Raw genomic sequence first — 27,448 nt, forward strand, 5'->3', positions numbered from 1 at the left:
TTCCATCAAATTAAGCAAGGTATTAGGTTACCAAAAAGAAAAACACTTAAGAAAGGGGGAAAAAGGGCGCCTGGGTGGCTCAGTTGTTAAGCGTCTGCCTTCGGCTCAGGTCATGGTCCCAGGGTCCTGGGATCGAGCCCCGCATTGGGGTCCCTGCTCAGCGGGAAGCCAGCTTCTCCCTCTCCCACTCCCCCTGCTTGTGTTCCTTCTCTCGCTGTGTCTCTCTCTGTCAAATAAATAAATAAAATCTTAAAAAAAAGGGGGGGGGAAGGGTCAGGTGCTTGAGTTGACTGACTCAGTCTGCTGTCCCAAGTAGACTCCATAAGGATGTAGCTGAAGCATATACTGTAAATTCAGTCTTCATTGTAAATAACCTTTAGAAACTTTTCAATACTCACTACTACTTTAACCATCTTATTAATTCACATCCAACTACACAATTTACTATTTGTCAGGACTCAGCAGGGCAGAGATAAATATTACTCCAAAGCACGGCCTGGGGCGCAACTGCCATTTTAAAATGGAACTGAAGTTTTCCAGAGATGCTCCACCTTCTGTGGCAGTCCCTAGTGAACCCACCGGCATTTCCCTTCTCTCCCCGCCAGGCGCACGGGAAGGTTGCATTTCCTCGCTCCCTTGAAAGTAGGCGTGGCCATGTGACTAGTTCCGAATACTGGTTGTGGCGCCCCTGACATGTGTCATAGTTGGCTAGAGCTCATGTGAGCCTCATCAGCACTGCTTCCCTTGCTGCAGTGACCACCAATGTTGCAGATGGCGGGGGTCCTGGGTGTGAGTGGCGGGAGCAGGGGGTCCTGCTGTCGTGGGATGGGAGAAATGGGAGAAATCACCTGTGTTACGCTGGTGATTACGTGTTTGTGTTACGAGCCACTGAGGTTTCAGGGTTGTTATCGCTACCCCCACCAGCCTGTCCTCACTAATACACATTCCGTGCCAGGAAAAGACAGAATCCAGGCGGGGAGTTTTTTAAAAAAAGACATAGAGAGGAGATGCGCTGGGTGGCACAGTAAAATTTATTTGTCTTGATGATTTACACACAGTAATTAAACACACAAAAGAACAAACACTGTCAAGATGGCCATATGCAGCTTAGGAACTGACTGGTCCCAGTTCAATCACACAAACGTTCATTCAGCTTAGAAATGAGCTTCTTTTTAACGGTTTTAATCTTTTTTTTCCAGTCCCCAAGGCTTACACAGTTCAGTACAAATGTTTTTGCTATTTTGTTATCGTCAGGCACATGATGTTTACCAATTCCCAGGAAATAAATGAAATCAACAAAAAAGTCCCATGACGATTGAGCACATTTTCACAGAAATGAATTTGATGAGCTTATTACAGTTTGATACAGTTCGACTATCAGACCTATACATAAAACATGAAACAATATTAACAAATTACATTTGTCTTAAGGATTTACTTCTTTTAAAATATTTACCGCACTTTTTTGGTGCAAAGTTTCCATTGATTTCTTTGGTTTTAAACATTATAGCTCCATGTGACCTAAATATATATAGTTCTATTTGTACCAAACATCAAGAATAAAAACATTAAACAAAATTTCAGAAGGTAAAAATGGAATTATTGCTTCAGTATAAAAAAAGAGTCTGGCCCATTTGGGTGCTATTACTATTGTTGCTTTGCTTCTATTGGAAAACTAAGCTGGAACTCAAGGAATGTACCCCACAGCCCCCTGCTGAAAGTATAATTTGGTTGTACATTATCATCCACTAGTATGCCCCTCCCTTCACCAAAGCTAGCCTGATCTTGTCCTTAAAAATAAAACAAAGTGAAACAGCATAAATAAATAAGCTTACCTGGGGATACAATAAATAAGCTACTAGAAATAAGAATAAAGAATATTGTAACATAAAGCCCTTCAGTGCCGTACAATTAAACAAGAGCTTCAGATTTTCAGGGTCTCTAAACAGTGTTCATTATATAACACACTGTTTAGCGCTGGTACGCAGCTGACAGATCTAGAGAATACATGTCTGTTGTTTTCATTATTTAAAAATGAAAATATAGTAGCTACAGTTGTAAATTCTGCCTTTTGGGAACTGACTAGGTATGTACCATCATCAGTTCTGGACTGTTGTCTAGTTGTACAGCACAAATCTCAGGGATTAAAAAAAAAAACCCAATAATAATATTTCTTCAATTCTTAGTGGTTTCTTGGTCTCCGGAATAGTTAAAGAAACAAACAGAGAAAAATGAGACTCAAAAGTTTTGCTGCCTTCTTTTCTTTGCATCCATTGCATCCAGAATGGGTTGTCTCTTTGCGGTGTATCTTTGACGAAGCTCTTCTATTTCTCTTTCCATCATGGGGTCCAGCGCTTTTAACCGCATCTGTAGTTCTTCTAAACTTAGATTTTTTAACTAGAAACAGAGAAAAAATGAAGATATCAACATAATAAAATGATCTACAAGAGGTTAAAATCTAATGGGCTTTAGTATGAATATTTCAGCAAACTCTTTATATCATCTTTGAAATACAGTTCAACAATTAAAACAGGAATTCCTTCCCTTAAAGAACCAAGAAGCCACACCTTATAAGAACCTTAAGTCATCTTCCAACAAAAGCAATAAAAAAAAACTCTGCTTTAAGAAAGAGCAAATGAAAAAAATAAGCTGATGAAAAGTATTTGTTTTTTTAAAGACAGACAGAAAGACAAATCCACCATTGCCAACACACAGACGTTCAGGCTATGTTTCGGATATATTCACTCTAATCTCTCACATCCTTGCCAGCTCTGGAGCACTACCACAACTGTAAACACTTGCAGACATCACCCAAGAATGTGACAAGACTGAATACAGGTTACATTAACCATTCTATCCTGCATTTTGCCAAATGCTTAAATTTTAAGTACTTGGGTTAATCAGAAAATTAAATTATCTAGAATACTTTTGTCCCAAACATTTTGATACATTAAGGTTTTAAGTTTATGATTCAAAATATCTCAAGCCTGATGTAAATCGTGCTCTGTAAATTCTGACACGGGCTTGGCCAATTTGAAGATAAACTGCCTATTAAATTTTCACCATACACATTATAGTTTGACAATAATGATAAGGTTTGACTAAACGATATAGTTTGACCATAATGATTTAGTTCAGTTATGCTGCCTTCTGGAGACAACACCAGCACATCCTTTACTGGTTTTCTGTGAGAGAAGCCTCACATATACGGGGGGGATGAGATCCATTCCACATAATGGGATCTGTGGCATCCTGAGCTTTACTGTAATTATTTATACGTCACAACAGCAAGATATGGATTATCTCCTAAGAAACATATTTTAGGATGCCCTGAAATATATAACCTAAGACTTGGGCATTTATTTCATTAACATTAAAAAAATCCTAAAACTTGGTCTTCTTCAGAAACTATTAAAGCAGTGGTGGCAGGTGGGTGGTTTAAAAAAAAAACTGTTAAACCACAGTGATTTACAGAATGCTATTACATACTCAGCATCTGGGTAGGTACTGTAAGAAGAGCAAAGAAGCACTAAACTATTTCCTGGCCCTAAGAAACTCACAGAGTAGTCAGAAGGGTAAGATCAGGAACTAGAACCGTTGAGGGACTGCCGCAAGCCCCTACTGCATGTACTATGCCCACAGTGAGAGGTTCTCAAGTACACAAAGAAGCTTCTCATGTGCAAAATTCTGCATGTTCATGGGCACACTTTCCTGGGGAGAGCATCCTTTGTTTTTTGGTGTTTTTTTAAAAACAGATTTCCAACCAAAAAAAGAGAAGCCTCATCATAAATTCAATGGAGAGCAGATTCCCTTTAGGGAGGGGGGACCGTGTTGGTCTGTGCAAAGGGGGGTGTCCCAGAGCAATGAGCCCTGAGGAGGAAGCCCCACCATTCTGAGGAAGGACTAAGGTCACTGCAGAGCCAGGGCCTGGTGGGGCCCCGAGCCAGGCAAAGCAGGGTTTGGACTTCAGGGAGTCACCATCTGCTCTAGAGCAGGAAAATTCTCTCGGAGTAATTCAGGCTTGGTTTTAATATGATAAAACTTGGAACTTATTTTTTGTCTTAATAAGGGAACTCTCTTTGGGGTTATTTTATGAGCCAAATCAGAAAATGCTCTCATTATTTTATAGTCAACATGTCAATTTTAACCAAAAATAGCATTTTTCAGCTTGATTCTCCATTTTACTCACCTTACCTGGCCCTAAGTTACTCTTGGTTCCAAAAATCAAATCCATTCTCAACTGAAAAAGATTTGTCACCACTGAGGATACTGAAAAGAATGAGTCACAGACTCTGAAGGAAATTCAAAAGAGGATTTCCAAAAATACAGGCATGACAGTGTTACGGGAAAGACTATGTGGGCTCCCGGGATGAGGGTTCTGAAGGTGAGCACCACTTGCCTTGGTGCATGAAAAGTTCTGGTGTATCTATATATATAAAATATGCCCTATCCGAAACAGAAGCTAGCTTAGTATTTCAGACCATTATATGCATTATATATAAATATATATACACAATGCATTGTATTATATTCTTTCTTCATTAAATTTTAATCCAAGTACTAATCATATGTCTGTTATATGGTCAAATCTGTTCAAATCACTGGGGGGATAAAGAATCAGCCTACAGGGGGCCTTGGAACTTTCTGAACGGTATGAACAGGTGACGGTGAGGTGAAGGGCCAATACAGACCACACACAGCTATGTTTCCCCAAGAAAGACAAGCCTGGGTGCCGTCTACATAAGATCCAATTTCACTTTGTCTCTTTTTTAGCGCACGCTAATCTTCCCATCTCTGAATTTCTATATAACATTTATAATTTAAACAACACAATTTCGTATTTGATTCTAGAGTCATTTATTATTTTGTAATTGATTTTTATGCATGAGTTTCATGTCTCCATGCTAGACATTCCAAAAATTATTTAAACTTCAGAGACTGTACACACACTTAGAAACTATTAAACAATATGTACTGCTAAATATCATGGCATGAGGGTGGGTAAATAGAAATGCAGAAAGAAATGACTCAAAGGAATGGGTTACTCTAAGATTAGGAGAATTAACGTCCAACAAAGCAAACAATTTTTGCATTAAGATAGTCCTGTAAATATCTTATGCTACTTTACTGGGGCTAATTACCAACAGTTTATAAATATTATATTACAGTAATGGACAGAATTCAGAGAAAGAAGCTACTTAGAAGACAAGTTTCCCTCCTTACTAGGCTTTTATGTTTTGAATATGTAAAATTTGTGACAAACAGGTCTGTGATGCCGGAGAACCATTATCCGGCATTGTTAGGGAATTACGTGTTTCACATAAGTAAATTTGTGAAGTATCTAAATCTTAGTTTTTTAAGTGATAAAAACTTTGTTTCAACCATTTTGAAGAGAAAATCTTTATAAGGTGCTTTACAGAATATGCTGCCTTCTAAAGCAGAGGACCCAGGACCTAAAGCAACCTTCCTTTGATGATGAATCACCATTTTTAATTTCTATTACTAATCTGTGCTGTGTGTTAATTTTCTCTCTCCTTTTTGGCTTTTTATCTTCATTTCAGAGAAAGCCGTCAGCTCCTTTTCATGGCCCTCATTAGACATATGTCATTCTCCCTTTACTGCAAGCTTCTTCGCCTGCTGGGAACTAGAAAAGCAATTAATCCTATAAGGCATTACACTAAATAAGAATAAACACATTAATGAATGCCTGAGACCGTTTCAGGAAAGATAGAACATGGTTTTAGTGCTGAAGCTTGTAACATTTGTTTACATAGTGTTTTTGTTTTTGTTTTTTTTAAATACGATTTCAGACTTGTGGCTCTATAAGGTCAAGGTTACAGGAAATCGGATACCTATGTAAGAAACATATATAGTTATGTTTTCAGGTGGGCTGTCAGAGAACTCCAGAATACTCATTTATTAAAATATTTATTCTTTTCTACGGACTAAGCACTGTGGATACAGAGATGAATGAAACAGCCTACTGCCCACGAGGAACTGGCAATGTAGCTGGCAAGAGGTCCACGCACTGCCAATGCACAGGAGGACGGGGACGCTGGGAAGACGGGCGGTAGAACAGGGGAGCAGAAGCAGCATGAGTACAAAGGTGTAAGGCGCACAAAGGCCTGGCTTCCTTGGAGACCGCGGCTGGCTGCTGGGATGTGGGGTGGGCCTGTGGGGGGTGGGGGTCAGGAGATGAGACGGGAAGGAGAGCAGAGGTCAGATTGCCAAGGGCCTTAAGCATGTTGCTACGAACTTTCTGTAGCCAAGAAAGAAATGCTAGATAATTTTGAACATAACTGGTGACATGATCATATATGAGATAGAAAAATATATCCAACAGCAGGTATATAAAATGGCTTAGCATGGGGAAAATGGAGGCAGGAAGGCCTGTGAGCAGGTTACTACAACAGTCTAGAGCGGTTGAGGATTGGACCAGGAAAAAGGAAATGGAGACTGAGAAGAAGGGAGGGATCTGAGAGACTTGGAAGTAGAACTGACAGGGCTTTCTCTGTTGACTGACTGAATAAGAAAGATCAGGAAGAAGGAAGGGCTAGAGTGATTCTGGCTTCAAGGTACGGTGATGAGGTAGAGATAGATCATTATCATTAATAAGGCAGGGGAGGCAATGTTTTAGTCTTGTTGAGTTTGAGAGACGAACAAAGCATCAAGGTGGAGACATCAGATATGGATTATAATTTGGAGTTTTGAAGCTCAGGAAAGAAAATAAAGCTATAGATTTGGGGAATCCATCAGCCTTTAGGCTGTAACTGAAGCCCCTGATGAGGGTAAGATTATCCAGGACAAGAAGGTTTTCTCCTTGATCTTATGATCTGACTATGGTATCCAACAGAAAATCATCCCCAAAGTTAGCATTTGTGATCAGAGGTTCTTCTCATTTTGTTAACAGAAGACAAATACCAGTAGATTTCTAAATAACTACATTATGGTGTCATCTAGACAAAAAAAAAAAAATGTGAGGTTAACTGGTAGAACTTTTCCACTTTTTATACAGTGGGTATGATTTATAGACATTAACTTCTGGCTGGGTTTTGACTTAGGATTAAGCCCTAATAACATATATTTAGCACCCTGTATTTCTGTAGCTATCAAGCCTCCACAAGCACAAAAATGATTTGGAGAGGAAAATGTGGCAGAAGCAGCTTTTCCAATCTCTTGGAGAGCAGTGCTACTTGATGGCTTAGTAGCAAATAGGGTCGCAAACCAGATAACATTTTATGGACACTCATAATGATAAAAATGGCCCTATAATATTAAACAATGCCACTATCACCCTTATAAAATACTAATCCAAATTAAAACAATTTGGGGGGCTAATGAGGATAATATTAGAAGGAAAAGTTGAGCTTCCTGAATTACTATCAATATTATTGCAACAAAAGTTTCATTCACTAAAATTAGGTTTCTTGAAAATCTTCACAAAAAGGAAGGGAAATCACTTCAGAATTGTTATGTTTATGGATCAACAGAGCTTGTGGTAAATTAACTTGAATTTATATTTTTTTAACTATAGGGAAGAAATGTCAGTTTAGAGTTTCATAAGTGAAGTCAGTAAAGAGAATTTTAGGATATGCATACATTGTGGTTTTTACTGTATGTGAACAAATGTGCAAAAATGAATAATTCATCCAGAAATGGCTTTTAGATGTTCTAGGCTAATTCTATTTAATAAAATTTGGTTTTGAATTTAATGATAACCCAGAACTTGCACAACTAACAGTGATTCTTAAATTTTCAGGTCTTAACATTCTGAAAGAATACTGTAGAGTTTGACAATCATTACAAACGTCAAGGATATATGACTTGATTAAGTGACTAAATGAGCTGACGTGTAGTAAGAGGAAGGTTTTGAAAGCAAAGACAGAACTTCTTCAAATACACAGTCACAGAAATGGAGATGAGCTTCAGAACAATATTGTTTTATTACCCGAGGCAATGTTTTTCTATTCACAAGAAGTTCTGCTTTTCTCGGACATTTGAAATGACAAATACCAGGGGGCAAGACATCTTAAGGGAACAGAATAAAATCAATTTTCATAAAAGGAGTTTAAACTGAGGTCAGGTAAATTGAATCATATGGGCCTCAGAGAAACACACGGGAATCTGGGATTATTAAACACCACCGCATATGAGCAAAGCATTGTTTAACAGGAGCATAAACTATAAGGTTGGGTTATGAGTTAAACCTCACTGAATCTTACTGCAAAAGCAAACCTCAGAGATGATCTACTCTAGCTTCCTTGTTTTGGGTGGGAAAATGGGAGCCAGGTTGCTCAAAATTACACTCCTGGTTGATGGCAGAGATAGGACCTGACCTCGATCGAGATCAATGCATTTTTTTCATTACACCAAGTATTGATATTTTTAAGCCAGCACTGCCAGAGTGTTCAAAATGTTGAGACACCATGCATAGGGAGGGTGTGCTGCTAGGAAATTTCTAGGGTCTTCAACCTGAGCTGTAAGGAAAAATGGTTTTTAAGTATTCAGCTATGAAGGCCACAGTGAAGAGAAAACCCTGTGGATGACATTTTTATAGAGTTTTTTAGAATGAGATAAACTGCAGAAATTTAGCCAGAGGTAGAATTACCATCCTCTTTAAGTTTCAGGACAGTTGGTAGACTAGGATTTCCCAGCTCTTATAAAAAGTTTGTTTAAAACAAGTGAAAGGCTTTAAATAAAAATCCCAACTTTTAAACAAAAATAAATAGATGAGTAGATGGATGAACTGTTTATAAGTTAAATGAAAAAGTCAAAACTACTTTTCACTAGAAGTCAAACATTTGTTTGAAACTTTACTGGTATAGTTTGGTACATAAGTGACAGTTTGAATGTGCAACTCATTTTGTTAATAACTGTCCTGGATTATCACATTTTATCCAGGAGTAAGAAGATTAGAGGTCAATATCCAAAAAAATTATATTTCTCAGTATTCCTTAAAAAAAAAAAAGAAAATCCAAATAAAAGGTATGCAAATAAATAACTCACTTACTAGCTCTTGCATAAAACAGCAATGTGAACAACTCAGTGACATGAAAAGTTGGAAAATAAGATTAAATCTTATAAAATGATGATTTGGACAGGTCATACTTTGAGTCATTAGAATTATTTCTGAACTCTGTGAGAAGTATTGAAAAGCTGCTTATTACTGATCAGGAAGAGTTGTCACTAACATTAGAACTTTCTGCAAGTTTATATATCCAATCTACTATGAAAACCTAAAATATCACATTCAAGCGGTAAGAGCGAATTACTTTCTAAAATAGTATCTTAAGAGCTCTCGGAGGAAAACACTCAGATTTTTATATTATTTTGTTTTGTCAAAAGTAGTCCTAACTACACGAGAGTTTTTAAAAAGTCTTACTCTCAGAAAGTAGCAGAAACAAGATTATGAAGTTTTTAAATGCATAAACGTGTTAACATTCAAGACTTAAGGGGTCCATGAGTTGCTGGTATAATCAGTCTGTCAAAATAAACAAGACACCATCACAATGAAGTAAATGGTCTTATATGTTAATGTTAACACATTTAGTCAAATAGTCAATCAAGAAAATCCTGTACAAGGTTTGCTGTGTTTACCGGGAAAACAAACTCTTCCTAGCAACTGTTTAAATAAATCTCACAGATGCTACAGACCTTATTAGTGGCTTGTGATTAAAAAAATATGGATTGTTAATACTGTATCCTGACTCATCTATTTTCCCATCTGCTAGCAATTCCAACAATATGAACTATCAACAGAACGGCTAACAACAATAATTTTCTATGGCAATTTTGATGCTGAATTGCCTATAGCATTTTGTAAGATTTACCAGTGCATGCCTCAGACTGTTTTGAGTTGTTTGTGGCCTGGAGCAACATACTCCTTTTCCCCCTAATATTTCATTTTAACTCACATTTTAACTGTGTTGAACAGAATCTGGTTTGGTTTTACAAAACACTGCTCATAGAGGCTGCCACACTCATTCTGCTAACAATGAGAGTGGGAAACGTACCAAAGAAAGTACTAGCAAAAAATCCAGTCAAGTCCACTGATTAGTTTAGATATATATAAACAGGTAAGGGGCCTTCTTCCATAAGACTGAACCACGGGGATAATAGATAGGAAGGACACTTAAAGTTAAAAACAGTTAAAGTATCAGTATATTAAGGCATTTCCTGATTTAATTTCTGGGCTGACAAGAATACAATAAAAGAGCTCTCAAGTCAATCCAAACTAGTATGAAGCCTGTTAAAGAAAACTATACATATAGATTTAAAATACACATTTAAAAAATAATGAAGATTGTGATAATTTCAGACACTTGACACCCTATAGAATAAAAATGGAATTCTTCACTATAAATCCCTTATAAAACATGCCCTTAAAAGCTGCATTAACATTAATCTACTGGTAGAGCCTTCTTCCCAAAATAGACGCTATTTACCTACCTGGATGGAGGATTATATGCAAGGTTGTTTGAGCTGAGCAGCCCCTGTCTTCTGCTGAGAGACTAAATGACTATAAATATTCTGGGACTCTAACTAGAAACTGCCAGGAAGCATCTGTTTAACCTCAGAGCATCTAGAGTAAATTTAAGACATTTCAATTTTATTTGTATTCCCAAAAGAAAAGGGAGAAAACCATTTCTTGTGGATATCAGCGGAGGAGAAGGGAAAAGTGCCAACTACTCATCATTTACAAAGTGTTAGACACTGTCCTAAGTCCTGGGCATTAAGTCATTTAATCCTAGCAATTACCTTATGGGGTAGAGATTACCAACCCTGTTTTATAGGTCAGGACACCCAGAGAGACCAAGTGACCTACCCTAGGTCACACAGCTAGAGGTGTTCATGCAGGCCCTCACAGACCACATTCAACCCACTAATATGAATTGGGACTGAAGCCTACCAAGAGCTGTTTCTTAGATCTCCCAAGAACTACAAGCAATTTTAACATTCAGATATCACATAAAATAGTTCCTAACAGATTGTTTATAGATTAAAAATAGGGACACATCGCTTTTAAAAATACTACCTCTTTCCTCCCAGTGGAGTATTTATAAGTTATTAATGTTTTTTAGCTATAATTGGCCTTACAAAATAAGTGCATATATGTTTAAGCATTTAATTTAATCAGCTCTCTAGCAAAATAAACATATTTCTACACAGTGATTTGGAATAGACGCTATAATTTTATCAATAAGAGATATGCTGTGACAAAACCAATAAGACATGTTCCCCCCTTGCCACAGAAGCAAGATTTGGCTTGTGCCCATTCAGATTGTCCCATAGTTGCTTTGGTGTTGTGTTCAGCTTGGATCTAGCAATGAGCTATGAGCTGATGAGTATTACTACAATGATCCTGACCTGGAGAAATCTGAGCCACCCATATGGAAAAAGGAATGATGAAATTTTAGTTGCATTCCTCAATAGCAGTTGAACACCCATTCCTTTTATGCTTTTCAGTTTCTAGTAGTAGTTCTGCCTGCTAAAAATATCAGGAAAAAGTTAATTCATGCATAGCTCTGCTATATTGTAAGCAGCTCTAAAATTCTGGGCCCAACACAACAAAATCTGAGTAACTCAAAACCAAGCTACTAATTAAATCTTTTTAGATCTATTAAGGGGAAGATGAGCCTTCTCTCAGTGATTCTGATAAATACTTGGAATATTTTAAAACACTGATAAAGCTATACATGAGATTAACAAATTAAGTGATTAACTTTGTTTATATATTTTGTTTCTTTAAAGATTAACTATATGACTAGTTATGGAAGATAATAAACATTTAAAAAGCAGTTCTTAAAATATATCTGTAACTAGCTTATTGGACAGTCAAATCTTTGTGTAACTATTATATAATCTTAAAAGAGTTTCATTTTTCTCCAATCATACTCTTTCAGCTGTGCTATGCCAAATTTCCCTGACACATCCCTTAAGGAATCTTGGGCAGATCTCATTGATTTCTGGTCACTTTTAGTTAAAAGTCCAGACGAATTATAAACTTTGTCCCTTCCCTCAGTATGAGCTTGCACAGAGAAACCAACAGGGCTGCAGTGGGAAGAGATGCTGTCTGCATCTAGAACCTTCTCTCCATCTCTTTTTAAGGTCTAGCCTCTCTGGTGCTGGGAGCTGGGAAGGAAACCAGGATCCTGTGATGGACATGGTTACTTGTCAGTGGAAGGAGGTTTTGGTCCTGCTCCGGTTTGGTGGATTACTGGTAGTTTGTGCAGAAGCGGTGTGTGTGGATTTGCTGATGTGGTGGCTGGGATTACTCTGGTGCTCACATCTCTTGGAGGGGGGCAGCTCTCTGCATGGGGTACTGTCTCCTCTGGCCTGGAAGCCCCCTTGACAGTATTATTATGTCTGACCTCTGTTTTTAGAGTCACAGAGACCACAGAGGTTGTTCTCTAGACTCTCCAGGGGCCCCTGGGACCCAAGGGGAGAGGTCCCCTAGTCTCTTCTTTCTTAACACACTCCACCATAGGCCTCAGTTAGCCTGGAGGCCTTGGCTCTACCTGCTAAAGTCTCCTACCTACACAACTCTTTGGGAGAGATACAGACATCATCTCTCTTTCTTTTTTCAGACATCTTTTCTTTCTGTCAATGTTAATATACCCCCCAGACCCCCAGGAACTTGCTCACAAACTCTGCTCTGGCGGTACATCAGTGGGTTTGCAGGTTCAACCAGCTTAGTAAGCAGCTGGCTGGGATAGCAGATGCCAGCCTCCCTTGCCTGCGGGCACCACCAATTTCTGTGATTGACTTTCTGGAAGATTTCCCGCCACATGCAACTTTAATCTAAGCAAGAGGAGAGCTACTTTCTTATTCCACCAGATCACCAGATTATGAATTCTGTAAGGATAGGAACTTTAGCAATAGCTACATCCCCAGTGCCTCGAATACTACCTGCAACAGGTACCTAATAAATATTTACTAAATGAATGAAAGATGGTGGGACTCTTAGTAAACTCTGGAGAAAGGTGTCTGGTTTCAACTGTTGGCTGCAGTATCCCTCAGAATATGGGATACTGCAGTCTTCAGGTAGGGGCCCCAGTGCTAATGTGTGGCAACAGGAAAAGTCCCTTTCAACACTGTGGCACATAGCTGTTAACTCTATAAAAAAAGAAAAAAAAAAGTGTGTGTGTGTGTGTGTGGTATCAAGTAGGAGCATTTACAACTTAAGTAAAGAATAGGAATAAAAAGTATCAGGGAAAATCAGGCTATTTTCCAGCGTATTTCATTCATTCCACTAGAGGATAGTCTCAGGCTCCATTTCATGTTTATTCTGCAAGTCTGATCATGGATTTTGATTTTGACTCATTCTTTTCTAGAAAAATGGCTTCTGTCAAAAAAAATTATTCAAAATGATAATAAATACCACAGTTTACTCTTTTGGCAAACGTGCATTGAATGAAGTGCTCTGGGAGGATAGATTTCTTACTAATATCACCAAGTGCAACCATTTATACAATTTTCTACTACAACAATATCACAATACTTATTCTGACAATTTAAATTATGACCATCTTCATATTATAAAGATGCAAAATTTACTTCGCCAAAACTGTAAAAAGAGTTTTAAAATAAAATAGAGGGGCACCTGGGTGGCTCAGTCGTTAAGCGTCTGCCTTCGGCTCAGGTCATGATCCCAGGGTCCTGGGATTGAGCCCCGCATCGGGCTCCCTGCTCAGCGGGAAGCCTGCTTCTCCCTCTCCCACTCACCCTGCTTGTGTTCCCTCTCTCACTGTCTCTCTCTGTCAAATAAATAACAAATAAATAAATTTTAAAATAAAATAGAGGTCAGCTGAAAACCAGAAATCATGAAACTCAGATTGCAATAATTTTTTTAAATAGTGAAGTGACACCTACAAATAAGCAGGATTCCTAATACTTTAGTTTTGAGGCATCTATATCTGTAGTTCTTTTAAAATACCACAGAATAGGAATCATGGTCTGATAGCTATTTATAAAACAATATGAACTCAAAATATAGCAAAATGTTTTTTAAAAACTTAGCAAAAATAGAATTTTTAAAAAGATTTTATTTATTTATTTGAGAGAGAGAGAGAGAGAACACAAGAGGGGATGAGGGGCAGAGGGAGAAGCAGACTCTGGAGTCTTGGGACTCCGGGATCATAACTTGAGCTGAAGGCAGACACTTAACCAACTGAGCCACTCCAGCACCCAGCAAAAATAAATTTTGATCAAAGTTATTCATCCTTACTTGCCACATGAGCCTGAGAAAATAAAATTCACCAAAAAGGTAACATTTTACATAACTATAAATTTTATATAGGCATGATTTGTGGCTGAAACAGTATTTTAAATTTCCCAGATATTAACAGACAAATCTACAAATTCAATTAAACCCCTGAAGATATTCAGGGATTTAAAAGAATAAAGGGTTAGCACCTGGGTGGCTCAGTTAAGCATATGCTGTTATTCAAAGAATAGCTAATCCACTGGATAATTATTCCAAAATTATTATTTTTTTAAAGATTTTATTTATTTATGAGAGAGTGAGCAAGAGAGAGAACATGAGCAGGGGGTGCGGCAGACAAAGGCAGAGGGAGAAGCAGACTCCCCGCTGAGCAGGAAGCCGGATGTCGGACTTGATTCTAGGACGCCGAGATCACAACCTGAGCCGAAGTGAGACGCTTAGCTGACTGAGCCACCCAGGCACCCCTGACATTATTTTGTGTTAACGTACAATATCATGTGACTCCCAACCCTTAATCAATGACCTAACAGACCTAGTGATGAGTACCTGCTACCGAGAGATGCCAGAATTCTCCACAGCATTCTTCCCACCCCCCCAAGCATTCTTACACAATATTATGAGTGGAATTTCCTTTGCCTTATAGATTCAAAATAGAGGTACAATACCAGAAAGGATGAAGTCATTTTGAAAAATACTGCATGCAAAGGGATTACCTTCCCATTGACTTAACTCTGCAAGTACTGCCATCTGGTCCACACAACACTGTCCCCGTTTCCGGGTTCCCATGACATCCAGCCCATTTTTAGTTGGGAACATCCATGTGAATGAACCTCTTCCTGCTATAGTTCTTTTAACCAAAGGGCATGATCTTGTAAGTGTCAGGCATGCCCACCCCAGTCCCGTGGTGACCACCCCGCATATCTCTCCTGCTCACCCAGCGGGATGAAACAGGTACTGGCTCCTCCTCAGGGGTGTGCACAAAGCCTCCTCTCTCCCTTACTCACTCCAGAGCTTTCTAAGTAGACCGCCCTCACTCTCTCAGCCCACCTGACGGAACAGCTGAATGAGCTGGACCATGCTGTCCAAGGAAGGGAGAGAGGATACTGTCTCTAAAACACTGAGGCAGTTGCAGGTTTTGTTAGCTATCTCCTAGTTTTCTATGGTTTTTCAATCACCACAAATTGTGTTTTTTATTGGCCTTTAATGAGTGTCATCCTGAATTATACCAACTAATTCTTTATTAAGAAGGCAGATTTCCTGTTAGGGAGTTTTGCTAGGTCAACAGCAGTGGAAGCTTCCCCATCCCCTGCCAAATCTCTGCTCTGAGTATAAAAAAGAAGGCAGTGTTTACTGATTTTTTAAGTGGCGGGTTTTTAACTTTGCAGAGTGACCAAGTATCGAATAATTGGTAACTATTTCGTAAAATCTCTTAAATCCCACTAAGAAATTAACTTCTAGAATAACTGAGAGCAGCAAAAGTGGAAGCAGTAGGATGGAATGAAATTACATCCCCCTAAGTCCACTGAACTGTAACCAAAGCGATTTCTGGATGGGCGGACCTCTCCTCAAAGGGCCAGGGGCGACTCGAAAGCTCGACCGGCTCAGAGTTAGTAGTTTTACAAAGGAGGGGCATAGGCTTCCAGCTCAATCCCTGGTCCCTGTGAAGGAAGATGGGCCACTCTCTGACCAATGGTGATTGGAACTGAGAAAACATGACACCACTGAGCTCCACAGACATAGTGTCAGCTCCTGAACCCCACTCACAAGGGCAAGAGCTCAGCCTCTAAGGAAGAACTAGGTCGCCGGCTATCCGGCACCCTCTAGCGGCCAGATTTGGCACCACAGGCTTTCTGCCTTTTTAGAGCAGAGAGAGGCTTCCATTTTATTCATTCATTCATTCATTCATTCATTCACTCATTCATTTATTTTTAAAGCATAGTACACAGTATTTTGAAATCTTTTTTAGTTAAAGAAAGAATCACCAATATCACTGCTGGGCTACAGGTAGGTGGAAAATTACTTATTAGGTGTAAATTTGGCACTCCCAAAAGTGAGCTATTGTAATGATTCAAAGAGATTCAATGTTCCCGCGAGGGTGTTTAAAATCCCATGGGTGAAGCTACTCAAATGAAAAGATCTGGTCAGTACTTAAATATTTAAAATTTAATTCCTTGAAGGTACTTATTTTACAAGAAATATTATTTTCTATATGAATTCATATTACTGTAAATTTCATACACATAATAGCTAACTAACGTCTATGGAGTCCTTAGTACTGGCAGACACTATGTTGTTATCTCATTTAACAGGTAATTGTTCTGGAAAATACTACTATTAATACCACCATTTTTCTGAGTTAAAATTTTTAGAGGCACCAAGAGTTTAAACTTACCAAAGACCTTTAGCTACTAAAATGTGTGGCCAGGATTTGAAGCCAAGAAAGCTTAATTTCTGAGCTGGCACTTTTAAACATTACACTACAGAGAGATGATATACAGTTTATCAGCCACAATAATTTCTTTCCCCCAAAAGAGACAGTTCCTTAGAGATTTTTAAATTAGCTCTAGAGTAGCACAGAGACTTGCCAGTCAATGATGCTTAAACGAAAAGTGAAAGCCAGCTGTGTTCATTTCCTAGAATGTTTCTTCACGTGTGCTTCAGGGTCAAACGGAGCTTCTAATTGACCAGGAGAGCCCGAGATCTAATATTTTTCAGATCATAATATATTTTATTCTTTTAAAGATTTTATTTATTTGATAGAGAGAGAGAGACAGCCAGAGAGGTAACACAAGCAGGGGGAGCGGGAGAGTTTGGAAAAGCAAGCTTCCCGCGGAGAAAGGAGCCTGATGTGGGGGCTCCATCCCAGGACCCTGGGATCACGACCCAAGCCAAAGGCGCCCCAGATCAGAATATATTTTAAAACATTTTACAACTTACAACACATGTTTACAGACATTATATCAGATGGACCTCTTAATAATTCTGTGAAATGGGACATATAGTCTGGAAACAGGCATTATTCTTACTTTATAGATAAGATTAATGAGGTTTGGAATGACTAAGTGACTTCCTTAAGTAACACAATTTCCTCAGATGTCTCAAATGATTGAATGTACAAGGAATTAGGCTAAGTCTATAATCTTTATCCTGTTACATGCAAAACAAAAATGAGAATTTTCATGATAAACCAAAAGATATTTTACTTATGCCAGATTTGGTTTCACATTATTTCTGCCTTATTTCTACAATTAATAATTCAACAGTAATTACTACTGCTGAACAAAGAAGGAAATGAAAATCAGAAAGTAAAAAGCCATAGGAACAAAACAGCTATGGATCATAAAAATCCATACCAAAAGTTGGGAGCAAAATGGCCCCCAAATTAAGAGGTTAAGATGAACAATCATACAAACTCCTTAGCATTTTAAAATTTTCATGTTATATAGTATCTTCAAAAATTTGTTACTTTTTTATAACCCTGAGAGATTATTCCGAGGCATAACAGCCTGTACATGGCAGATAAAGAACACTTAAAAAGTACTATAAAAAGTACTTTGGGGTGCCTGGGTGGCTCAGTCGGTTGAGCGACTGCCTTCGGCTCAGGTCATGATCCTGGAGTCCGGGGATCGAGTCCCACATTGGGTTCCCTGCTCAGCGGGGAGTCTGCTTCTCCCTCTGACCCTCCCCCCTCTCATGCTCTCTCTCTCTCTCTCTCATTCTCTCGCTCAAATAAATAAAATCTTTAAAAAAAAAGTACTATAAAAAGCAAGCTATTACTTTTGATTAAAAGAAAATAACTTGCGATTCTCATTAGAAGAGAAAGCCCCCAATTCTGAGTATAAAGCACTGCAGTTTAGAAACATGCCCACCCATCTTCCACACGCTCTGTTTTAAGGGAGGCTTATACCTCCCTCTGATACAAGACCAGATTGCCCTGGTCTCAGAAACTCTTCTCTTGTACACCGTCAAACTCTTTAAGCATCAAAACTGAAATACTTTCCAAGCATGCCCTATCTTCAACAAAGCAAACCACCCCTCTAGATAGAGTTGCCACAATTTTCTTCTCTTTTCTCCTCTTAAAAGTCAAACTTCTCAAATGTGTGGAGAGAACTGTCTACTTTCTAAACTGGTAATCACATTTCAACTCCCTCCACACTGCTTCTGCCCCTGTCATGCTCTCCAAACTGCTCATTAGGTCACCAAAGTCAAATGACTCTTTTTATGGTTTTTATCTTGTTTGACGCCCCCCCCCCCAAACGAGCTACACTTTACACTGTTGTCCACTCCCTCCTCCTTCTCCCTCAGATCCTAGCATTTAGCAGGTGCCTAACAAAGGCCTGTTAAATAAGCCAGTGGGTGCAACTAAGTATAAACATATTCCCATCACAGTCTAAAAGTGCTCCCAGCCTTGTAAATATCTTTTCAGGGTCTGCAGTTCATCTTGATTCTGTTTAATTTTTGAGGTGGAATTTTGCCTTGGCCAGACTGAAAAGCTTGAATTCTTAAGAATCAGTGCATAATTTTTCTAAAGAGCTGGCTATTACAGAAAAAAGAGTAGATACTACTATTTTAGTAATATCTGCTAATAGTAGACATTAACAAGGGATGACTCATCATCAGTCTGTGAAGCATCAATAATACATTAATAAGAAGAGCCACTTTACATTTCAAAAACCACTGTGGAATATTCTATCAATTTATCAGTGTTTATCATCACTATGGCACATTTAAAGACATTCAGAACAATTCAATATTAATCATTAAAGATGTTACTGTGATGAAATTTCCTGAAATCAGAGTTCATCTGTATATCCACATTCAATGAGCTAAAATGTCTTAATTAATGTATTAGCACAATTCTTAAATTAGGAACCTCAATTCAAATTGTTGACATCTTAATGTTGGGTAGAGACCAGAGGTTGGTGGACTCTCAGGTTCATGTGCCCGAAAGGCTTCTGCTTAAGATGTGAATATAAGCTTGCCCAGACGTACCAAGAACAGTGGCCAGAAGAGGAGGCAGAATGTAGAACCCACGTGCACAAGAAATAATGAGGGAAAAGACTGTCCTAGCAGAGATGGCCTATCTTCGCTTTCCTCCAAAGCCTTTGTTTCTCAAGCACAATGAAAACAGTTTTAGAGTTGACTGCAGTAGGTATTTTACTAGGATGTTCTGAAGGCTGCTATGTTTTGGAAAGTAAAAAAAATAAAATAAAATAAATAAATAAATCATAGTATCAGAAACATTAATCCACAATAAGATTAAATACTATTCATTGAGAAAATACTCCATGTAATATTACAAAAACGAAGTCTGAGCAGAAAAAGTATACATTTGTAATATTTAAAAAAAGATGAACAAATCTCTTAAGGTCTGAAAGTATCACCTGACAGCTATACTGTGATGAAAGTAAGCATCAAGCTTAAAGAAATGAAACAAAACACTGGCACCATGTCCCTGTGGGCTAAACCTAAGAATCCTGTAAACAGATTTAACAATAATAATCCCCCCAAATTTGGAACAACTGCTCCCCTAGAATTTCTTGTTCTATGTGCCAATGACGTTTGTTAGCGAATATGGTAGACAGAGTAGCATGATGTTCTAGTTTCTTTTCAAGTGAACTATCTAGCACGACAAGCACTATCTACACCTTAGATACATTTCAAGGCAAAGGAGATGTATTAGGCAGAGAAAACATCAGAACTTGACATGTGACCTTTAATCCAATGTACTTAATAGAGTTCAAAGTTTTCATTCAAATGACTGGGGGAGAAAAGTTACATGTTCCACATGTTGCAAGATAATAATGTCCTCTGTTTTTTCCAGAATTTGTCAAAACCAATGGTACGGAGGGAAGGTGAGAATCATGCAGTGATTTTTTTGCAAACGTGGAGACTTGGGAGCACCTCAGTACAGTGCAAAGAACTTTACTGCCCCACAAACTCTAACACGGGCAGACTTGGGATTACACGGGCTAGGTGATGAAAGGGCCAAGGTAATTGTCGGGACTGATAAGAACTGTAAAGGGCACTGACATGGAGTCGTAGGAATAGAGTTATACTTTATATTTACTGGGAGTCTTAAATGGCTACGGGTAAATGTTCTGGTTGTGTGGGCCCCTTGTAACTATGAGATTCATTCCAATAGAAAAGGAGGAAAAACTGATTCCAGCTGGGAATGATGTTGCCTCTCTTTTTGAAGTTGAGAACTGACAATCATGTTACTGGCAAATGAAAAAGGCAAATACAGGAACAGATTTTAGAGTTGCAATAAAAAGAAAAACTTACCAAAAAAATCAACGTGGTATTTTTAATGACATAAATAATAGATACTGAGCAAGTGATAATTATTCATATGATTTCATTTCAAAAATAACCATAGCCAAAACTATTTTATACAGTCAACCCCCAAATTTTCCAACTTCCCAAAGATTTATAAATTATATCACTGTTGATAATTTCCTCTACCACCACATACATATCCATTAAAAGACGTGTCTTAACTCCAGGGCCATAGCAGCCAAGGTACATCCTCCATGGCCATGGCTGAGGACTGCTGGTTCCTACACGCCTCTTCTCTACAAATCCCATGCATGCATTCCTTCCCAAGAGCCCATCAGCAGGTCATTCAGTTCTGCCCACCCCACCACCCCTGCAGCTCTGACTGCTGGACAGGCACAGGGAAAGCTGCGATTCTGGGGTACAAAGTTACAATGCTGGCCCACCACAGTGTTAGACCAGGAGGCATGGCCCTAACAAAGGAAGGAAGGGGACAGGGAAAGGAAAGAACACAGAGAAAAGGCTCTAGGAGTCTGTTCCAGGGTTTCTCAACCTTGGCAATACTGACATTTTGGGTTGGACAGTTCTTTGTTATGGAGGGCTGTCCTGTGCATCGCAGATGGTTTAGTAGCAGTAAAAAAAAAAAAAAAAAAAAAACAAACAAACACAAAAAAACCCTGGATTTTACTAACTAGATGTCACTAGCATTCCCCCAGATGTAAGAACCAAAAACATCTTCAGACATTACCAAATGGTCCTGGAGTGAGAGGTCCTGGAGTCCTGGTTGAGAACCAGTGGACTTCTCTAAGTGTCTTGGACAGAGAGAGGTGTAGGAAAAAAATTCAAGAGAGGGACCTGAATTCAGACCCTAGAGCTATGTGTGGAAGAAGTTAATGGCTCTTGGAATATGCTTCTCTCTCTCTCTCTGAACATTACTCAATGTAATAGAAATTTTAGAGTGAACCTAAGGACAAGGGCACTAGAGGTTGGAGAAGTGAGAGAAATCTATAAGGAAGAATTCCAACCTCAAATAATCTGCTCCTCACTGACAAGATGATCCCCCTGTGTATCTTCGTAAGATTATTCAAACTCTTTTTCTTAAGAATCTGGCTTATAAAGACCATCAAGAAGCAGACAGAGATTGAGATCTGGGGGTATGGTGGGGAAAGGGAAGGGGAGTCAAGAAGTGGAGAAGGGCTTACCAAACCTAAACTAAGCTTAAGGCAAATCAAGTTTGCCACCTGAGCAGAGAGTAAAGACCTAACACATATAAGAGGATCAAAGTGCAGCTTTTTAGTCAACTTTTCCAGGCTGGATGATGCCTGGGTTTCTTACTGAGGAAGCTGGCAGAACTGAGAAAGACCCTTCCCACCCCCCAGGGTTTCCAAACGGACTTCAAATGAGTAAAACCAACCTTAGGAAGAAAATCATCTGAGTTCTTTCACTTTTTGAGCCTCTCAAATAAAATGTAAATACCAGAACTCATTTCACAGGGTTGTTCTGAAGATTACATAAAACTACATGGTAAAGGCCAAGCACAAAGGTGAGTGCAGCTGGTTCCCTGCCGTCCTGTCTCTCCTCCTTTTTAAACTCTCTTTCCCTTTCAGCTCAGGTACACAAGCCCACATCGATGCCAGCCCGCACTAACAGAGCTTTCCTCCATCCACTCTTACATACTCTATTTCCTAGCTTCTGTCATCACCTTCTTCTGGGATGTTCCTCTCTCCCTGACTCCTGATAAGGTAGCAGTGGTACCTATTGCTAAATACATCAAAATTCTTTCATCTCTGGTGACAAAAGAGTGCCTGTCAGGGTGGCAACAAGGAGCATAGAGAAACAAGAATGCCAGTTGTGAGAATGACAAACTTCATCTTCATGACTGATCTACCCTTGGCAGCTCTGATGGACTCTACCCAGGTGAAGATTTAAAGGAATTTCTTTCTGTCTGTGTGACAGTGTAGGCATGTAGTTTAGGAGGATAACCACCTTCAACTGTGGACAAAATATAAAAAGCGACTACTAAAAGTCTCTGAAGAGTTAACAAAAACACTTTCCCCGTTCACAACAAAACATTTACAATGTCTGGGATAGAATCCAAAATTACTTGATATTTCAAGAATCAGGAAAATGTGATCCACTCTCAAAGGAGAAGATAATCAACAGAGATCTACCTCGATATGACCCACACAGAGAAACTGACGGGACTTTGAAGCAGCTATAATTAAACTCAGTAAGGTAAAATATGCTCATAATGAAGGAAAAAATGGGAAATCTCAGCAGAGAAATAGGAAGCATAACAAAAAAAAGGAAATTTTAGAACTGAAAAATTGAATATATGAAATAAAAGTTTACTGGATATGCTTAATAGCAGAATGAACAAAAGATGTGTTGGAAAAAGATCAATAGAAATTATCCAGTCCGAACAGAGAGAAATGATTGAAAAAGAAAAGAGTTTCAGGGACTTTGGGGATAATACCAAAAGATTTAACAGGTATATTGGAGTCCCAGAAGATAGAGAATGAGAAAATGGGGCAAAAAAAAAAAAAATCTAAAGAAATAATAACTGAAGTAGTGCCTGGGTAGCTCAGGCAGTTAAGCGTCTGACTCTTGATTTTGGCTCAGGACATGGTATCAGGGTCATGAGACTGACTGCTGCATTGGGCTCCACACTCAGCGGGAAGTCTGCTTGAGATTCTTTCCCTCTGGCCCTCCCCCTGCCCTCTCTGTGTCTCTCTCAAATAAATCAATATTAAAAAAAAAAGAAATAATAACTGAATACATTCCAAGTTTTAGCAACAGATGTAAATTTACAGATTTAAGAAGCTCATGAACAGTAAAGAGGATTAAAAACATTGATCACAAATATTTATGCCTAAGTTTGCTGAAAAACAAAAACAAGGAAAAAAAATCTTGAAAGTAGACAGAGAAAAATGACATATACGGGTGATATATAACAATATATAAATTGTATATAACAATTTAAATCATCATAGACTTCTCTTTAGAAAATATGGAGACCAGAAGACAAGTGGAACATTTTAAAAGTTCTGGGGGCGGAGGAACATACTTCACTTTAAATATAAAGGCGTAGATAGGTTAAAGTAAATGGGCATAAAAAGAAATAGCATGCAAACAGGAAACACAAGAAGGGTGGAGTGACTATATTAGTATCTGGAAAAAAAACTGTACCACCTGCCTAGCTGATACAATATAATTAAAAAAGACAAAGAACATTAACCAAGAGCAAACAAAAAGTTTCTTGTCTTCGTACCATGAATTCATACCATGGTACTGAATTCAAACCATATCAGATAATCTAGATGACAATGTCCCTAACAATCTTGACATCGTAATTACTGCAGAGGCCACCCAGACAAATCCAACCTTAGTGTGCTTTCCACTACTGTCTCTCCACCTGCACACTGAAACCCAACAGAGTCAGAAATTTTCTATTTGGGGGAAAGATTCAGGCTATGCTCTTGAATCACAACTGGCTGGGGAAACACACACACACAAACGCACACAAATAAAGCAAATATGGAAAAACGCTAGTATTTGTTGAATCTCAATGGTTGTGTGTATGCTCACTGTACTATTTTTAAGCTTTAAAAAAAGTTCCACAATGAAAAAATGTTGAAGGAAAATTAGTTGGAAGAACTTTATTCCAAATACCTTCCCCTGTTGTTCCTCCATATTTTGATATATTTTTTTTTTTTCTTTTAAGAGAGGGATGGGCCAGGGAAGAGGGGAGGAGAGAGCATCTTAAGCAGGCTCCATGTCCAGTGTGGAGCCCGACGTGGGGCTCCATCCCACAACCCTGAGATCATGACCTGAGCCGTAATTAAGAGTCAGATGTTTAACTGACTGAGCCACCCAGGCGCCTCTTGATATATTCTTGTTGGGGGGAGGGGAATGGCAGGGTACTGGCTATATATTCTGTAGGCAAAAAAAAACCCTCACATGATTTTGATATACATCAACTACTGCTAGAAAATCCACATAGATAAACACTGCCAGAATTTATGCTAACATTTTTCTGTCTCAAGGTTATAAAGTCTAGGAGTCTTACACGAAGTTCTTAAACATCCAAGACAGCTACCATGCATTCATTAAACAAATAGTCCTTGAAAGCTACTAAGTGACAAATGTAGTAGTGGACAAACTAGCAGAAGTCCTAGTCCCCATTCCAGCAAAGAAGAGACAATAAGCAAACATAAGATGTTATTGGGCAGTGATCAGTACTAATTAAGAAAGAAAACAGAGTGGGTTAAGGGAACAGGATGACTGTAAAGTGACCTAAGTGAAGTGAGGGAGTATGTGTGAGAAGAGCATTCCTGGCCGCATCAGCCAAAGCACGGGCCTCAGGGAAGCAGTGAACCTGACTTGATTTGAAGATCAACAAGAAGACCAGCACAGTCAAAGCAAAGTGAGCAAAGAGTGGTAGGAAATGAGGCCAGAGTTGGCTGGGTGCCAGAACAGGCCATAGTAAAGACCTCAGATTTTACTTTGTGATGCAAGGTTCTGGTGTGTTTTAAGCAAGAATGTGACATAATTTGATGTACATTTAAAATGAATCAATCTGGCTCCAGAAAGGACAAAATGTGGGGAGTCAGGAATAGAAGCAGAGAGAAAAATCAGGAGATCAATTGGCTGTTGCCAAATATAACCCATCATGAGTGGAAAATACCTAAAGAACTTCTTTTAACTATCCGCCTCCTTCAAAGGCAGGAAAATAAATAAGGGTAGAGAGTAAATATTGTACATTTATCAATGACTAAGGCTCAAGCACCTGTCTCTGTTGGTTTGAGTAAGGAAGGAAACCTTATCTGGAAGAACTATTCATGCGAATACACTTGATATTTTTTAAATAATGGAATGAAGTTTTGAAAATCAGGTTTCTTTTGTATTTGTCAGCTAGTCCTTCCATACTAAAAAATTAAAAAGTCACTGAAGTGTAATATTTATTCAACTGAAGCTAGTTCCATATATTTCTCATACTTCTCTTGAGCTGGCTTCAAAGATTAACTTAAGAGGTCATGAAGGAATTCAAATTCAAGGTTTTTCCTGCCTGCCCCATCCCGACACTTTAAAATAAATGTAAACATATCCTAACATCACTTCTTCTATAGCATTCACCTTCCCAAGGAGCTCTAAAAGAAAATACCCTGCAGGTGGGTTTCTGACATGCAAATCCTGCAGATAAAATAAGACAGCATTCTTTCAGATCAGTTATGTACTTTTAAAACATCATTTCTCCCTGAATAGAAATAAATCAGAGAGTTTTGAATCCTAATAGCAATTAAGGTCAAATCTGAATGTTCTAAAAACAATTTTACATTGCTCTTTTAAAATGTTCTTCATTTAAATTTGAAATAAGAATGACAAATAAAGAGATGGCTCAGATGTTTTTATAAATCTTATGAGGAAATTATATAAAGATCAAAATGAAATATACAATAAAATATAACAATCTGTAAATGAGGGCAGGGATTGGCAATGCCTAGAATGCGTAGGTCGCTGCATCCCCTTAGGAGATGGCCCTCAGCAGTTAAGTCTCAACATTTGCTCAGCAGTGATTCAAGGACCAACACTCAACCAGCACCTCCTTAGAAGCTCTATGCATGACTTCTAACTGCTTGGTGCCTCACTCTCCACACATGTCAAACAGAGAAGAATAATTGCTAGCCACCTCTCAGCAATTCTAGAAGATTTAACAAGACAAGGGAGCCAGACCTCCATGGTGAGTCAATTATTCCCTGGGTGGAAGTTATGTTATTTGTGAGGTGCTGTAACTCTAAGGATAATAGACTGTTGTACAAGCATTACAAACAGCTATTCTTGATTCCCCAAAGTGTTTACATTAAAGCTTTCAGAATAATGCACTCACCAAGTAACAAATGGTCCAACGTTTTATAAAAAAGTTTGAGTCTGATGGAATGAAATCATCAAACAGATTTTATAATGTTGTTTCTCTCCTGACGATTAATAAAAGAGAGTACACCAATCTTTCAGGACAAATGAGTTTAAAGGAACAGACAGATAAGGAGGAATGGAAGGCTTCTAACTGAATCCAGACCTATTAAAATAGCGTGGTACCATGAACTATGTATTTCATTGAGCCAAGACCAGAGTCCACTAATTTCAGCTTGCCCCAGGCAAGGTTAGGATACTGCTCTGGAAAAAAAAAGACATGGATCTGCTAACAAAATATGCTTCAATTCTTAAAAGAAATGTGGCCCAATATTAATTGACAGTGATTAATATAACACATAAATGAAGGCAGTAACCAACACTTAAATTTGGATTAGAGAAGTCACAGGCTCTTTAAATAGTTCACACAGGATGGTCATGCTCTCATAAGTTAAAATGGATAAAATTGATTTTTTACACCAGATTAGCCACACAATATTAATCATATGAAATATTTCCCTGAAAGTCTTGGCACAAAAATGGGCCAATGTGTTCTGTTGTGGATATTTTTTTCCAAAGTAAATTTAGATGGGGGAAAAACTTTAGAAAGCAATCACAAATTTCAAAATCAATAAATTCAAATTGTTTTTAAGGCGGTGAACACATAGGCCTGCCAAATGGTGCAGGAAATTGATGTACAATCTGTCTGGCAGCTGGACCATGTGAAAAAATTTTAGGAACGACCTTAAAATAACCAAGCCTCTGAAGTCTCAACAAAACTTGTTTTAGTAAGACCATTTTCCTGGTTCATAAAAAAGATAAGGAAGTAAGGTGTGGGATAACCAATTTAATTTAGAGGGTGGAGGATTATCTTGGGTATCTTTAGTTGGTACTTTCAATTTGGGCCTGGGCTCAGAAGAAAGGTTTACCACTTATTAAGAACAGCTACTTGGTGGCATGAAAATTAAGTTATCCAAAAGAACCCAGGAGTGTGTTTGAAAACAGAGGGTAGGACAGTTCCAAAAAAACTAAGACTGC

The 27,448-nt window shown here is 38.5% G+C and overlaps 1 protein-coding gene across 1 annotated transcript in view; it reads right to left on the reverse strand.

The window, feature by feature from the left end:
- Positions 1-1,013: 1,013 nt before the first annotated feature.
- STK3 (serine/threonine kinase 3) overlaps positions 1,014-27,448 on the reverse strand; it is a 273,966-nt gene continuing 247,531 nt past the window's right edge. Inside the window, exon 11 of the mRNA XM_025870899.2 lies at positions 1,014-2,397. Within this exon, the coding sequence (XP_025726684.1) occupies positions 2,239-2,397 (159 nt within the window). The 3' untranslated portion in view covers positions 1,014-2,238. The remainder of the gene's footprint in view (positions 2,398-27,448) is intronic.

This window comes from Callorhinus ursinus, unplaced genomic scaffold (genome assembly GCF_003265705.2).
Source record: "Callorhinus ursinus isolate GAN/ISIS: 27379988/994484 unplaced genomic scaffold, GSC_fseal_2.0 scaffold5, whole genome shotgun sequence".
In the NCBI taxonomy this organism is placed as follows: Eukaryota; Metazoa; Chordata; class Mammalia; order Carnivora; family Otariidae; genus Callorhinus; species Callorhinus ursinus.